General features: G+C 42.9%; 1 protein-coding gene across 1 annotated transcript; it reads right to left on the bottom strand.

Moving 5' to 3' along the window:
* Positions 1–3,578: 3,578 nt before the first annotated feature.
* Positions 3,579–5,598, bottom strand: LOC112771895 (7-ethoxycoumarin O-deethylase-like). Its single transcript, XM_025816729.3, has 2 exons — positions 4,521–5,598; positions 3,579–4,386 (listed from the first exon to the last, which is right to left on the bottom strand). The coding sequence occupies exons 1-2, from the start codon at positions 5,514–5,516 to the stop codon at positions 3,814–3,816; spliced, it is 1,569 nt and encodes a 522-aa protein (XP_025672514.1). The 5' UTR covers positions 5,517–5,598; the 3' UTR covers positions 3,579–3,813.
* Positions 5,599–16,606: the final 11,008 nt, after the last annotated feature.

Raw genomic sequence — 16,606 nt, 5'->3', positions numbered from 1 at the left:
CTAAACTATGTGATTCCCCCCCCCCCTTTGACTCTCCTCAATTCTGCATGTAATAGGCTCAGAAAATGAGTTGGATCTGGGCCTGGGAAGCTCAGAAATCGCCCCCAGCATTTTCACTTTAATGAGGTCACGTGCGAGTATCGACGTGTACGTGTGGGTCACGCGTACGCGTCGCTTGGCTTTTTTCTATCCACGCATACTTGTCATGTCATGCGTACACGTCGCCATGCGGCTTCAATTCCACGCGTGTGCGTCTGCTACGCGTGAGCGTCGGTGAATGCATCCCAAATCCTTGATTTTCCATGAGTTCTCCATTTTGCATGCTTTTCTCTTCACTCCTTTGATCCATTCCTAGCCTTTTCAACCTGAATTCACTGACAAATACATCAAGGCATCTAGTGGAATCAAAGATGAATTAAAATTAGCAAATTAAGGGGCTAAAAAGCATGTTTTCATACTTAAGCACAAATTAGGAAAAAATCATTATACCATGCTATTTCATTGAATAAATGTGAGAAAAGTAGATAAAATCCACTCAATTAAGCATAAAATGTGCCATGAAATAGTGGTGCATCAAATAGTTGCCTCATGACCTTCAAAATTATATACAGGAGACCTAACTCCCTCACTGTTAAGCTTCTGGCGATCGAACATTTTGACTGTGTTGTCAGCAGAACCGAAGCCAAAGCAACAGAAAATCATAATGAAGATCCAAAAGTTTGATAAATTTTTTGGTATCTGAGGGAAAGGCTCCAACTTATAAGTTAATTCCATTTATGGCAGTAAGATGTAGAACAGAAATGCAAGAGTCCTTCTACTTGATCCGTCACAAGCATATGAAAAAGTGTAATCTAATTAGAAGCTGGTGTGAGTGTGAAGAGTCCTCCAATTTATTTGTTTCATTCAAGATAGATATTAATGAAAAAGATGTGGCGTTGTGACACTCTTTATAGTGGACAAAAGGTTAAAACTTGAGGCATTGCTTGTCAGTTAGTACTCACAATTTAGTAAAATGTTATATCAAATCAAAGATAATAAGAATTTAGATAATATCCTTCCTGGTTACTGAATTTCACCCAACAAGTACTAGAATGACAAAATTGAAATTTACACTTTCTAATGAACATTGAACAATAAGTCATGATTAATGTGGATTTAATTATACTAGTTGGATGAGAACTTTAAGAAGGAAAAGTTCAGATAAGGTAATACTTAATTGTCACAAGAGTCGTAGGAATTCCTCACGAACGAAATGATCAAATGAATGATCAAAGTACGGCTACATATGCCCACTTGAGACATATAGAGATACTCTCAGATTATAGATTTTCGTACTCCAATCAAAAGTTCAACGCATGAACCAAAAGAAACAAAACACAATCAGGATCGTATGCATATTACATTATTACATGATATTAAAGAATTCATTCCTCCAATCCTCCCAAACCTAAAAAAGAAATGAGAGAGATACAGCTACTACTAAACAGAATTCAATTTCCATAACAAGGGCCTTTCATAAACCAGTTAAATTATCTGTCTATAAAATATACACTGTTAACTCTACAAAAACTACCAGCACAAATATTATAAGTTGTAACCTCTAAATAATATCGTATAAAATGATACAAATTCATCGGTTGAAAGTTGAAACAAACCTCCCTCCTTCACCCTCAACTAAGCCAACCTGTTTCAAAGCTTCAATGCAGCTAGTGCAAGTTGGTTGCTACATACAGTTTAATAGAATAACGACTTCAGATTTATGGTTCTTCACTTGAAATATATCCTAACCCAAAGTTGAGGTGGCATCTCTACAATACACATCCAATTGTCATATTACAATTCATCAACCATGTATAGAAAGAAAGATGGCACAGCTGCACAGGGAATCCATGTTAAGAGAGTTGAGATTTACCGTGGAGACTGCTGAGAAAAATGTCTGATCATTTAGTCTCATAAACACCAATTCATGTCACGTAATGAACAACTGAAAAGTCAATTGATTCGGACAATCAAGCAAACAGAAAGTTGATGATTACAAAAATAAATATGTACCTTTTAATTTGGCATTCAGCACCTAAAGCAATTGGATATTTAACCAAAAGAGACTGTAATCACAAGTGGCATTACTGAAAATTGAGTCTTCTATGTATGAACAATTAACAGTTTGGATCATTTCTTCCTCTTTGTTATGTTTGCGATTCCTCCAGTCTGCATTGTCTACCATATTGAGCAACCCTGCCAGGACCTAAGTCAATTTTATAGAGTACAAGAGTAATTTTCCTTATAAGTAAAAGAATGGTAATCGTTGATGTCCTCTTGGAATAAAAAAAACTGATTAAGAAGTATGTGATTCATTCTTATATTAGCATAGCATTCTATCAGTTAAGTGCCTACCTCACGTCCAAATTGGGCAGGGAATCTCACTTTCTCCTCAACACGGTGCAGCAGAATTGTGCCTCCTAGAATTTCGACATAGAACAAACTTGACTCCCCATTAGCTTGTGTCTTTAGAAATTTTCTTTCATCAGAAACGCTATCAACTTTGTCACAATAAAGAACATAAGAATGAATATAAATTCTAAAATGAGTCAAAGTCTAGATTATTTTCCAAAATAAACAAATTGGAATTGATTTCTCAAGTCATGTCATTAGTAAGTTAGGACTAATGCAAGAAATTACAAAAAGGGGAAGAAAGGTTAGTCAGAAATAGACAAAATAAAAAATGAAACAAAAAGCATGACCAGAAGATTAATACTTACAATTCTTGGACACAAATTTAAATTCCATCTTTTGTGAAGCTAAATTGAATGCCTTTTCAACCATAACTCCTTTGAAAGATGGAATAGGAATGACTTACATGTAGGAGCAGAAATCACATAATAAGAATGAAATTCAAACATATTTGACAAAATACTAAAGTTATTAAGCAGAATCTCTCAACCTCCTCTGGCTCCTTAATCTCCTCCTCCACCTCTTGCGACACCGAATCCCTACTCAGAATTGAAACGACGTGGAGGAACTGGGTTCTTCTTCTTCTTTGTCCAGACGGAGAGGAGAACAATGGAGAACGACAAGGCGGCTGCTAGTGCGTGCTCCTATCGCATGAAGACCGATGGAGAAAGAGCGCGGCTACGAAGAAGGGAGAGGGTGAGGATAGACTGCTACTGTCTGGATAGGGAATTAGGGTAGAGGTTGATCTTTATTGGCAGATTGGTATACAAGGATGAAGAATAATTTTCCAGAGTTCTTCTTTATATGAAGGGGTAAAAGAAATTCGATTAGGGTTCATTAGAATTAAAACAATCTTTTAGTGTACATGAATAATGAATAATGAAATGTATTTTGATTTTATTGATTTTTAAATTGATTTAAATTTAAAATTATAAAGTTAAAGTTAATTGAATTTTGATTAAATTAAAAGAATTAGAGTAATTTTTGTCTAATATAAAAAAAAAGATATTTAAGTACTTTTATAAAATTGAATTAATTTTTTTTATTAAAATATAAGGGTGATTTAGTAAAATCATTGATATGATATATATTTAAAATAAAAAAAAAATAATCATTAACATGAAAAATATAATCCACCTGTAATATTTTAATTTGTCCACAATTTTATCATATCAATACGTATAAATTTATTATCGTACCAAAGGAATCACCTTCTATTTAACATAACTCCTAATAACATTACATCTATGTAATCTACTTTTAAACATAAAGAATCTAGTAAACTAGTCTTTCTTGTGTTTTGCTTTAGGGCATGCTTTAATTCAATATAAACCAAATTCTAACTCACAATACACCCCTTAATTAATTGTTTATTATTATAATAGGAAGAGGAATAGCTTGGAGGGGTTGATTCTTATCCATACTCTGAAGTTTCCAGTCAAAAGAGTTTAGTAGTGATCCCAACATGACATGAATCATTCTCATAGCCAATGGTGAGCCAGGACAAATTCTTCTTCCACTTCCAAATGGTGTCAGCTGAAAATCTCTTCCTTTAACATCAATTTTAGATCCCAAGAATCTCTCTGGCAAGAACGAATTGGCATTGTCCCACACATTAGGGTTCCTACCAATAGCCCATTCATTAATTAGGACCCTTGCATCCTTTGGGATCCTATAACCTGAGATTTCCACATCTACCTTAGCTTTTCTTGGGAGCAAGAGTGGAGCTGGAGGGTGTAATCGTAAACTCTCTTTTACGATTGCTTGTAAGTATGGCAGTTTGGCAACATCGGACTCATCAATAGGGTTACCTCTTCCAATGTTTTGTTCCAATTCTTGTTTGGCTTTGGACATAACCTCTAGATTGTGGAGTACTTCAGTCATTGCTCTCTCTAATCCATATGCTGTTGTATCTGTTCCCGCTACAAGTAGATCCTACAATAATATACACCATATAATTTACTAGTGAGAAAAGGCATAACAAGATTCTACTTGGTTAGACATGCACAGTTGATATGTAGTGACAAACAAACCTAGAAAGAAAATACAAGAGAGGAGAATAAACTCACAAGTAAAAAGTGTTTGATCTTTTTCCGGTCCATCCTCTGGCTATCCTGTTGAGAAATATCAAGAAGTGCGTCCAACATGTCATTGTTTGTAACATAATATCCCTCTTCTCTTAACTTCAATCTTTTCTCAATTAACTTGTCCAAGTTGTGAAAGAACTTGTTGAGATAATGAATAGTGTGCCTTTGGAGTCCTTGAGGATCAAATACTTTTAGAAATGGAAAAATATCCACCACATTTGTAGCCCCGGTTAATTTTAAAAGAGTGGACACAATATCCTTGTACTCACCATTCTCCACTGATTCAACGAAATCCTCGGAGACAAAAGTATTAGACAAGAAATTTATGCACGCCCTAAAAGCCGCATGCCCAACATCAACAGCTTCGCGGGTTTGGCCGTATTTTTGCATGTCGCCGAGAAGGTCTAGAAGCTTCTTACGCCTATGACCTTGACTTAGATCAAGGACCTTAGTGGAGAATAATTGTTCATTGCATATTTTCCTTAGATCTTTCCAAAGTGGACAAACCGGTAAGAAGGGCAAGCTATAGTTGTGGTGATCAAGGGAAGTTACAATACTCGGAACCGTTCGATCCGAGAACAACAAATCCTTGGTTTGGAGAACTTCTTTGGCAATGTTTGGTGAAGATATTATGACAGTGGTGGATTGGCCAAGCCTCAGAAGCATTATGTCCGGGGCATAAATCTTAGCAATCTTGGCCAATGTTTGTTGTGGCTTCCTAATAAATTCAAAAAGGTTTGCTAACATGGTAAAGAGGGAAGGTCCTGGTGGAAGTGGAAGCTTTGGTTTTTTTGTGTTTTTGGAATAAAGAAAATGTGTGACAATGCATGTGAACAAGAGTACCAATGATAGGGGCATGTAAGAATATTGCTTAGGGAATAAAAGGGTTATTAGGGAATAATCCTTTGGTTCATCATCAATGGTACCAAATAATGTTGAATTCATTGAGACATGCCATAGTGGTGATGCCGATTCCATTGCTCAATTCAGGGGAAAAAAAAGAGTAGTCTTGAGTTCTGGATGACAATGCAAATAGTGGCTAAGGATGGTGGGAGTGTGAGTGAGAGCCTCTTTGGCTTTGTATTTATAGTGGTTGTTCATAAATATAACATACGTGATATAATAAACATGTGACCCAATAGCTGCATGACTAAAACTCAAATTGAATTTTAAATATGTTCTCAAGATAGAAATACAATACACCTTCGTGATTATGATTTGTCATACAATTACAAATGTCCATACTGATTATGAATTTTGATAACGTATGATGATGACCACAAAATACAATTACAAGCCTCAGAAGCACTATGCCCGAGGCATAAATAATTATATCCTTAATATATTCTCAGAATCTATATATACTCTTAATTTGTTTCCTTTTTTATTACGAATAAAAAAAGAAACCACGGTTTTTAAAAACTATAAAATCATTGGAATATTTCTACTTAACCACTTAAATATTTAGTATAAATATGATGATAAATAGCTACCTCTACGACCAAAAAATTCAAAATTTGGTATTTAGGGTATATATATACGATTTGGTATATATATACGAGGAAATTGGTTAAATATAAAATCATTTATACATCTATCTCTGTCCAAGTCTTTAAAAACTTAAAATATAAAAAATAATAATTATTCTCTCTAAAAGAAAATAAAACTCATTTTCTCTAAATAATACAATGTACAATTATCATTATCTCACCAACCTTATCTTCGTTTTCTTGCCTCCAATCAACATCAAATTTCATCCATTTATCCTCAATATATCAAATATTATTTTTTTTTCTGAAGCAATCAAATATTAAATCTTATAAAAACAAATAATGAACAAGTTAATTATGGAAGCAAACTTTTTATTTCTACACTTTAGGGTTTTAGCGTTATTTTTTTAAATAGCATATTCCATTTTTTTGTCTATATAAATTATCATCAGTTATATCTTTAATCTGTAAAGTTGACGATTATTAAAAGTTATTATATAATTATATCAAATTTTGCATTTCTCCATAATACATACGTTGTGGTCCCTCTAATTCGTTATTTCGGATGCATTTCGACGGTCCCTTTTGTTGATTTTTATTTTCCAGGTCAATAAATTTAGAATAGCATTCCGATTTCTTTTCTCGTTTTAATAAATAGAATCATAATAAGTGAAAAGAAAAAACTTTAAACGTGTTTCAAATGAAATAACAGAATTCTTTTTAAAAGGACAAATAAAATAAATCAAATACTGATTAATATAAAAGAAAAAATGTTTTTGGCAATTATAGAAACTAAAAGATTAGACAAAATAATTTTACTGTACGAATCTATAAATTAATTAATTATTTGTTTTCTTTCTAAAATCTCTTTATTACATATAATTAGTGTACGAGATGTCTCTGGTACGGGTTGAAGGGTGGATCGGGAACCCGCAGGCAAGGCTGGAACCGGATTGCTTGACTGGAGCGATGGGGGGTGGTACCTGCAAAGACACTTCGACGCTCAAGTCAGAATGGATCTAAGAGGTAGAAAATGTGAGGAATGAGTGAATACCTGGAGGGACCTGGGTCCTCTTATTTATAGGTGATGGTGAATATCTTATCTTATCTTAGTTGGCTAAGATAAGAGAGATATTTGGGTTTCGAAAGTTGGTTAGAGGTTTTGAAGGGCCGGTTTTTGGGCCTTCGGGTTGAAGCGGGTTGTCCCCGGGTAACCGGGTATGCGGGATCCGTGGGTCGGATCCGTAACAGTTGCCCCCGCAGCGGGAGAGCGAGCGAGGTCGGTCTGTCGCTGGGAGACGTTTGTTATGGGCTCGATTTCTTCTCGGGTGCCCGTCTGATTTCTTTGAGATGAGGTCGGTGCCTTGGTCTTCGTATCGTGGAAGATTCGTCTGACCGTTTAGGTCTGACGTGACTCTTCCGTATCAGTTGCGTCTGTTGCGTTCTTCGAGGCGTTACCTTTTTTCGAGGGGGTATTTATTGCAGTCTGTGCTTTTCCTTCTTTGCCCTTGCGTTTGCTTTGCTTTCTAAGGGTATTTTCGTCGTTTTGCTTTTTTCAAAAACCGTTTTGGTTTTCCTCCTTCAGTTCCCTCGTTCTGCTTTTACTTCTCTATTGCTTCTTTTTCTAACCAGAGCATTTCCCATTCTCCATTTTCGCTTTCTATGGTTTAGGTTGGTCTTCTTCTGCGGCATCTTTCCTTCGGGTTTTCTTCCTTTGATTTATCAGGTTAGCATTTCTCTCGTTTCTTTTTTGCTTCTTCTGCTTTGTTTTTTGCAGTTTTTTGTTTTTGCTAAGTGTAATTTTTAGAGTAGTTTTGTGGTGTTTGTATGGTGGTTAGATAGTTCTGTTGGATTTTTAGAAAAGGGCTGAGGCGAGTGCCACCGTATAATTGGTGGTGTGCGGTGGCGGTGTTTGTTTTTGGTTTTTTACCCGCCGTCGTTTTCTGCCGTGAGGTTTGGCTGACGGTGGTGCTCGTCGATATTTTAGGTATGGCTCGCCGACGGACGGAGGGTGTGAGGGCTCCGGTGGCCCCGGCAGGGGGTGTCCCTGACCTTTTTTCTTGGGTCACCAGTGATGTTTGGGGGACACCGTCGCGGATGACGGAGGCGGACCTCCAACGGCTCCGTGATGAAGGGGCTGTTTGTGGGGGTGGAGATGCCGAACGCCACTACGAGCTTGCCCTCCCTGGGGTTGACGAGAGGGTTTGCTATACCAATCTCGACTCCCCGACAGTGCCGGATTGGATGTGGGTGTATGAGGCGATGTTCACCCGGCTTGGTGTTCGGCTTCCCTTTTCTCCTTTTGTTCAGCAGTTGTTGAATCGGTGCTCCGTGGCGCCGTCCCAGCTACATTCGAACAGCTGGGCGGCAATACGGTCTTTTGAACTTGTTTGTGATTATTTAGAGCTACCTGCCTCAGTAAATGTTTTTCTTTTCCTTTTCTTGTGTACTCTTCCGACTAAGGAGGGGAAGCATAAGAAGGGGTATGTATCTTTCTGAGCTCAGCCCCACCGTCGGGTTTTCGGTTTGTATGAAGACTCCTTCCATGGTTTTAAGAGTGGTTACTTTAAAGTTCATCCCGCGAGGGGGCATCACCCTTTTTGGTTGACGCTGGAGGGTGAACGTCGGTTCCCCACTTACTGGAACTTTAAGGCTGGTCCGTCCGTGTTTACTCGGGTTTCGAAAGAGTTCTTGTCCTCGGAGGAGCGGGATATCGCTCTTGTCCTGTGGCAGTTATTTGGGGAGCGTCCTCTTAATCCTCGGGACGTGATGGGTGATCCGGTTGCTTGCCGGTCGTATGTTGGTGTGTGTCGTGTGTGTCCGTTCTTTACTTGTTTTTATGTTTTGTTTCCCGTTTTCGTAACTTGGGATTTTGTTTCTTGTTTCCTTGCAGTTGAGATGGCTGGTGGCTTGACATCCTTGGCGCGTCTGAAGGCGGCGATGGCCCAGGAGGAGGGGTCGTCGTCTCTGGCTACTCCTGTCTCTAATCCTGTTGTGGAATCTCAGCCGGTTTCTCAGGAGGTGATTTCTTCGGGTGCGCGGGCCGACGCTCACGTTTCTCCTGGCCCTGCAAACTCTCCTGAAGTCGTCGTGGTGACGGCTGCTGAGGCTTCTCGGAAGAGAAAGAGGCCTGAGGACCCGAGCAGTGAGACTTTTGAGGATGAGGGTCTTGTGCCCAGTGTGATAGATCGTCGCTTCGATGCCCCGGGTTTTATTGATCAACACTTGATGCCTGGAACGGAGCCATTTTTTTATGGCTGTGATGTTTCGTTCCAGGCCAAGTCGGTATATCGTGCTCTCCTCCGGTCTGCCGTTGTTGTTCGGAAGGCTGAGCCTGTGATGGCTCAGGTTGGTTTGCTGGATAAGAAGCTTTGTCATTCTCATGCTGAGGTAGCCAAGTTGAAGGGGGAACTTGAGGTTGCCGAAGCTGCGAGGGAGAGGGCTGTGAAGTCTTCTGAGGAGGCCGGGGCAGAGATTCTCCGACTTGCCGAGGTTGAAACTTCGCTACTCTCTCAGTTGGCAGAGGAGCGACAGCAGGCTTCCGATGTGGGTTCTCAGGCTGCCATGCTTCTTGCCGAGTCGGAGGCTTTAAAGGCCGAGGTTGCTGCCTTGAAGAGGGAGAAGACGGAGTTGCTAGCTGATGCGAAGGACGCAATTGCGGCTACCGAGGAAACGATGAGGGCTCAAGCTTCAGTGCTAGCTCCTGGTGTGGATATGTCCGTGATGGGGGCCTTCAAGACTGTTCGTGATGGCCAGATCGTTGACCTCGAGTAGCTTTTACCTTTATTTCTTTGGTTTTTCTTTGAACTGTGTTTTTGGGTATTTTCGGATGGCCAAGGGCCGTGTATTTTGATTTTGGAACACTTTATTTTTGTTTTAATAGTGCATATTGGCCGTTCGGGCCTTTTGTATGTTCCGTTGTTACGTTGTTTTTGGGCCGTCCGGGCCTATCATGTATTCTGTTTTAGGCTATTCTGTGTGTATTTCGTTTGTCTCCTCGGACCGTCGTTTGGTCGGGTTCTTTTATGGATATCCGCGTGTTTGGGCCCGGGGGGTGATCAGTCCCCCAGTTGCGGCCGCGTTTTTGTTCCGTATTTGGGACACTTAGGAAAAATAGAAATAGCCGTTCTAATGGAATTTTTATTGATGGTTGGGCCTCGTTAAAACCCTCCGTTGGTGGCGGGAAAGAGTACCCGAGTTTAAAACTTAGATGAGAAATAAAACCTTAGAATTTGTAAACTGGTAGGAGAAGTACAAAAACAGAAATGAGGACAAGGGTGCGACCTTTGTAGGTTGGTCTAGGTGTAGTACCGTCGCAAGTTGGCGGCGTTCCATGTTCTCGGGACTTCGTCGCCGTTGAGCCGTTCGAGTTTGTACGCTCCTTTTCCGATTACAACCTTGATTCTGTATGGTCCTTCCCAGTTGGGGGTGAGCTTTCCTTCTCCTGGGGTCGGGGGACCGATATCGTTTCGTCGTAAGACGAGGTCGTCGGCCGCGAATTCTCGCCGGATGACTCCGTGATTGTATCTCAGGCTGATTCTTTGCTTTAGGGCTAGCTCCCTGAGATGGGTTATGCTTCTTGTTTCGTCAATGAGGTCTCGTTCTGCTTCCTCGTCGTTACCTCCGACCGTTTTTCTGGGGCTTGGGTCTCCGATCTCTACCGAGATGACCGCCTCAACACCGTACGTTAGTCGGAAAGGTGTTTCTCCCGTTGTCGTTTGAGGTGTGGTTCGGTATGACCATAGGACCGATCCGAGTTCGTCGGCCCATAGTCCTTTGGCTTCGTCGAGCCGCTTTTTAAGTCCTTTGACGATTATTTTGTTTGCGGATTCCACCTGTTCGTTTGTCTGAGGGTGTTCTACCGAGCTGAAACGGTGAGATACACGTAGCCCTTCTAGAAATTCTCTGAATTTTTTGTCGGTTAATTGGGTTCCGTTGTCTGAGATAACGATCTCGGGGATCCCGAATCGGGTGATGATCTGACGCCAGAGGAATTTTCGGCATTGGATTGCCGTTATGGAGGACAGGGGTTCGGCTTCGATCCATTTGGTGTAGTAGTCTATGGCAACGATGAGGTATTTAAGTTGGCCGGGTGCCGTAGGGAAGGGTCCGACGAGGTCGATGCCCCAAGTGCCGAACGGCCGCTCTGCCGATATGGTGCTGAGCTGGTGCGGCGCGGCTTGGTGGATATTGGCTTGCCTTTGGCATTTGTCGCAGTTTTTAACTATTTGTGTGGAATCCCGGATAACCGTGGGCCAGAAGTAGCCTGCTCTGATGATTTTTTGGGCTAATGTTTTGCCTCCGACGTGGTGACCGCAGCAGCCTTCGTAGATTTCTCGGAGTATGTACTCCGTGTTCTCGGGTTCGATGCATTTGAGCAGGGGTTGCGAGAATCCGCGTTTGTATAGCTGTCCTGCGACAATGGTATAGTTGGCAGCTTCCCTTTTTATTCGTTTTTTCTCTTTGGGGTCTGGTGGCAGTGTCCCATCGAGGAGGTATTGCAGGATAGGGTAGGTCCAAGATTCCCGGTTTGAGATTGTCAGGTGAGCGTTGGTTGTTGTTGACACGGAAGGTGTCTTAACGACTTCCTGGATTAACGATTTGTTACCGTGTCCGGGTTTGGTGCTGGCTAGCTTGGAGAGTAGGTCTGCTCTGGCATTTCGTTCCCTAGGGACGTGCTGTATGGTGACGTGTTCGAATCCTTCTTTTAGTTTGTTTACCTTGGCGAGGTATTGTTGGAGTAGGGGATCTCGTGTCTGGTAGTCTCCGTTAATTTGGGAACTGACTACCTGTGAATCGGTATTTACTTCTAGGACCTTTGCTCCGACTTCTCGGGCTAAGGATAGGCCTGCCAAGAGGGCCTCGTATTTTTCTTGGTTGTTTGATACTGGAAATTCGTATCGTACCGACTGTTCGATCGTGATCCCGTCTTGGTTTTCGAGTATGACTCCGGCGCCTCCGTAGGTGGAGTTTGATGAGCCGTCGACATGTAGTTTCCATGATTCGGGGTGAGCTTTCCCGGAGTCATCTCGGCGATGAAGTCGGCCATGGCTTGTGCTTTGATCGCATTTCGGGGTTCGAATTTGATCTGGAATTGAGATAGTTCGATGGACCACGTTAGCATTCTTCCCGCTAGGTCGGGTTTCTGCAATACCTGCTTGACCGCCTGGTCGGTTCGAACCGTCATGGGATGAGCTTGGAAGTATTGTCGTAGGCGTCGGGAGGCTGTAAGGAGTGTGAAAGCTAGCTATTCTAAGCGTGAGTAGCGAGCTTCCGCATCTTGTACGATTTTGCTTATGAAGTATACGGGTTTTTATTCCTTTTTCTCGTTTTCACGGACGAGTGCTGCTGCGAGTGCCTCTTCCGTTATGGAGAGGTATAAGTAAAGTGTTTCCCCTGTTTGGGGTTTGGCGAGGATTGGTGGTTCCGCTAGGACCCTCTTGAAGTGTTGGAATGCTTCTTCACATTCCGTCTCCCATTTGAAAGGGGCTCCTTTTTTCATTAGTTTGAAGAAAGGGGTCGCTTTCTGAGCCGATGCTCCGAGAAAGCGCGATAATGCCGTCAGTCGGCCGGTAAGCTTTTGGATGTCTTTAAGGTTTTTGGGGCTTGTCATTTCGAGGACGGCGCGACATTTCTCTGGGTTTGCTTCAACTCCACGTTGCGTAATCATGAAGCCGAGGAACTTCCCTGCTTCCATTCCGAAGGCACATTTTGCCGGGTTGAGCCGCATTTGGTGCTTTCGTAGGGTGTTCATTATGACCTTGAGGTCGTTGGTTAGTTGTTCGCCGGATTCGGTCTTGGCGAGCATGTCGTCTATGTAGACTTCTAACCGGACAGGTCTCGAAATATCTTGTTAACAAGTCTTTGATAGGTTGCTCCGGCATTTTTCAAGCCGAAGGGCATTACTGTGTAGCAGTATGTTCCGTCCGGGGTGATGAACGCTGTTTTCCCTTCGTCTGGTCGGTGCATCAGAATCTGGTTGTATCCGGAATATGCGTCCATGAAGCTGAGGTATCGGTGACCGGATGCAGCGTCTACCAATCCGTCGATGTTTGGTAGGGGGAAGGCGTCCTTCGGACAAGCTTTGTTAAGGTCCGTGTAGTCGACGCACATTCGCCATTTCCCGTTAGATTTTTTCACCAGTACGACGTTGGCTAGCCAGGTCGTGTAGGGGAGTTCCCGGATGAAGTTGGCCTCGAGTAGGGCTTTAACTTGTTTTTTGACTTCGGTGGCTCGGTCTGATGACATTTTTCTTCTTCTTTGTGCTACTGGTTTAGCTTTGGGGTCCACGGCTAGACGGTGGGACATTAGGTCGGGGTCTATTCCCGGCATGTCGGCTGGTGTGAATGCAAACAGGTCTCTGTTTTGTTTCAGAAGTTGAGAGAGTTCCTTTTTAAGGTCATATGGGAGGTTCCTATTAATAAAGGTGTATTCATCTTTGGTTGGCCCTATTTGTAGTTTTTCCATATCTCCTTCTGGCTCTGGCCTGGGTTGGCCGTCTTGTCGGGCATCCAGGTCAGCTAGGAATACTCTGGCCGCATCTCGGGATTTCTTCCTTAGGGCTAGGCTGGTGTTGTCGCATTCGGCTACGACTTCTCGGTCCCCGTGGATGGTACCGATGGAGCCGTCGTCGGTTCTGAATTTCATAAGGAGGTATTTGGTAAAGATGACTGCGGAGAAGTCATTGATTGTTTTCCTTCCGAGGATCACGTTATAGGCTGTGGAGTCTTTTCGGACTACGAATTCAGATAGGATTGTCTTCTTCTGGCTGCTCGTTCCTATGGTGATGGAAAGTGTGATTGAGCCATCTGGTTTGAGAAAGTTGTCTCCGAGTCCCATGACGCTGTGGCGGTGTGTTTGGAGGTTGTCGTTGTGGAGTCCGAGTTTATCGAAGGCTCCTCGAAAAAGGATGTTTGAGTCTGCCCCGGTGTCTACCAGTATCCTTCGTACGAGTCCTGTTCCGATTCTAGCTGAGATAACGAAAGGGGCATCCTCGGCTGAGGTGCCGTGTTGGCAGTCCTCTGGTAAGAACGTTATCGTATTGTCGGCCGCGGAGATTGGGGCTTGGTTCCTTACAGCCATTACCTTGAGGTCTTTCTTCATAGTTAGTTTTGACTTGCTCGATACGTCCTTGCCTGTGATGACGTTTACTATGATGGTCGGATCTTCCTCTGGGCTTTCCTTGGGAGGTTGCTTTTGGGTTCTCGGGTTATGTCCTTCTCTCTCCGGCGACCTGTCTTTCTCCGCGCGTCGCAGTTCTCTGATGATTTTGGCAAATTCTGGGAGTTTGCCGTCTCGTATGGCTTGTTCAAGGGTGTCTTTAAGGTCGAAACAATCTTGTGTTTTGTGACCGTAACCTCGGTGGTATTCGCAGTAGAGGGTTTTGTTGCCTCCTGTCCTTTCTTTGAGTTGTCGTGCTTTCGGAATGATGCCTCGATCTGCTATTTGGTGGTATATCTCGGTAATTGGTGCTGTCAGGGGCGTGTAATTAGAGAATTTGCCTATTCTCGGTGGTCGGCTGGTCGGCCTGGGGTGGTCCCGTTGAATCTCTTTGGGTGTTGGGTTATGATGAGAAGCCGAGTTGCCGCGTTGGGTGTTGCCGTGCTGCCGCTTGTTGGCCGCGACGACCTGGCTGACTTCTTTGTCGTTGATGTAGTCTTTGGTGATGTTCTAGATCTCATGCATGGTCCATACCGGTCTGGTGGTGAGGTGTTTGCGGAAATCTTCGTTCATTAGCCCATTGGTCAGGCAAAGGCTTGCGACGGAATCCGTGAGTCTGTCGACCGTTAGGCATTCGTCGTTGAAGCGGTCGAGGTATTTTCTTGTGGATTCCTCTTGTTTTTGTGTGACCCCTAGTAAGCTGATGGGGTGTTTGGCTTTAGTGATCCTAGTAGTGAACTGGGCCATGAACTTTCGTGTAATATCGTGGAAATTGGCTATGGATCCGTTTGGGAGGGCGTTGAACCATTTGATCGCTGGCCCGGCGAGGGTTACCGGGAAGGCTCTGCATCGGACCGCGTCGGCTGCTCCTTCTAGGTTCATTCTGGCTTCAAAAGCCGTTAGATGTTCTTGGGGATCCTTAGTTCCATCGTACTTCATATCGGTAGGTTTGTCGAAGCCTTTGGGGAGTTTTGCTCTTAGGATTTTTTCTGTAAAGGGCGTAGCTCCCATTATTATATGGTCGTTTCTTGTGCGTTTGGTGTTTCGGTCCCTCCGATCTTCGTCTGAGTAGTGTTGATAACTCGGATCTCGAGAAGTGCTGCGGTTATGTTTCTTGTTGTATCGCCGTTCTGGCGATTTCTCGTGTCTGTGGTCGCGTGAGGAGCTGCGACCGTCTTTTCTGTCGTGTCGTCAGGTTGACGACCTACCGCGGCGGGATCTTGATCTGGAGGTTGCATGGCTCCCGTGTTCGTTGTTGTGTTTTTCTTTATTGGTTATCTTGCCTTCGAGTTCCTGAACCCAGAGGTAGAGATCCTGGATGATCTGCGCCGCTTTGTCCCTGGCTTTCTCAGGATGTCGTCGGTTCGTGACGTCGTGGTCGTTCGCGTTTTGGATAGTACTTGCTATTCTCGCTTGGTTTGTGACCTCTCGGTGCTCGGGGGTTGGGTTAATCGGTTGAGAGTCATCTTGGCTTGAGGGGGTTTCCTCCAGGACGTCCCCAATCGGGCCCAGCTGGCGCAGGGTCCCCACAGATGGCGCCAATGTACGAGATGTCTCTGGTACGGGTTGAAGGGTGGATCAGGAACCCGCGGGCAAGGCTGGAACCGGATTGCTTGACTGGAGCGATGGGGGGTGGTACCTACAAAGACACTCCGACGCTCAAGTCAGAATGGATCTAAGAGGTAGAAAGTGTGAGGAATGAGTGAATACCTGGAGGGACCTGGGTCCTCTTATTTATAGGTGATGGTGAATATCTTATCTTATCTTATTTGGCTAAGATAAGAGAGATATTTGGGTTTCAAAAGTTGGTTAGAGGTTTTGAAGGGCCGGTTTTTGGGCCTTCGGGTTGAAGCGGGTTGTCCCCGGGTAACCGGGTATGCGGGATCCGTGGGTCGGATCCGTAACAATTAGTATTCCTTTCGTGCTTCATTCACTTATACTTAATATACAATTATTAAGAAAAAAATGTTTAAGTGTATATCTATATATGACCATATATAAAATTAATACAAAGAATTTTATAATTTTAATATCCAATTCTTTTGAACTATATTTATCCTCTAACAAACCATTTTATAAAGTAAAGAGAAAAAGGATAAATAGGTCCCTGACTTTTTGTTCTTAGGACATTTTCGTCCCTAACTATTTAAAAATACTTTTAAATTTCTGACCTTCACAAAACTTGGACAGATGAGTCCCTCCATCCAATTGCCTCCGTCAGACCCAACGAAAAAATTTGACATGACTCCCGTTCAGATGACCTGGCGTGACGGGTTGACACGTAGACTGATGATTGAAAGGGTACTTTGAAAATTGGACAAATAAATCCCTGAACCTAAAAACTATGTCGTTTTGCCTTTTGGCTCTAATCCTTAAATTGATTCCGTTTCTTTGTAGAGGTTAGTGGTGAGGAGCTCT

This window comes from Arachis hypogaea, chromosome 18, assembly GCF_003086295.3.
Source record: "Arachis hypogaea cultivar Tifrunner chromosome 18, arahy.Tifrunner.gnm2.J5K5, whole genome shotgun sequence".
Lineage (NCBI taxonomy): Eukaryota > Viridiplantae > Streptophyta > Magnoliopsida > Fabales > Fabaceae > Arachis > Arachis hypogaea.
Note: the sequence above shows the minus strand (reverse complement) of the source record. Positions and strands in the feature narration are given on the sequence as shown.

Excerpts from the sequence above, each read along its gene's own strand:
- LOC112771895 (XM_025816729.3), bottom strand. The coding sequence starts at position 5,516 with ATGGAATCGGCATCACCACTATGGCATGTCTCAATGAATTCAACATTA. Across the intron at positions 4,387-4,520 it reads AGATCAAACACTTTTTACTT|GATCTACTTGTAGCGGGAAC; the intron begins GTGAGTTTATTC and ends ATATTATTGTAG.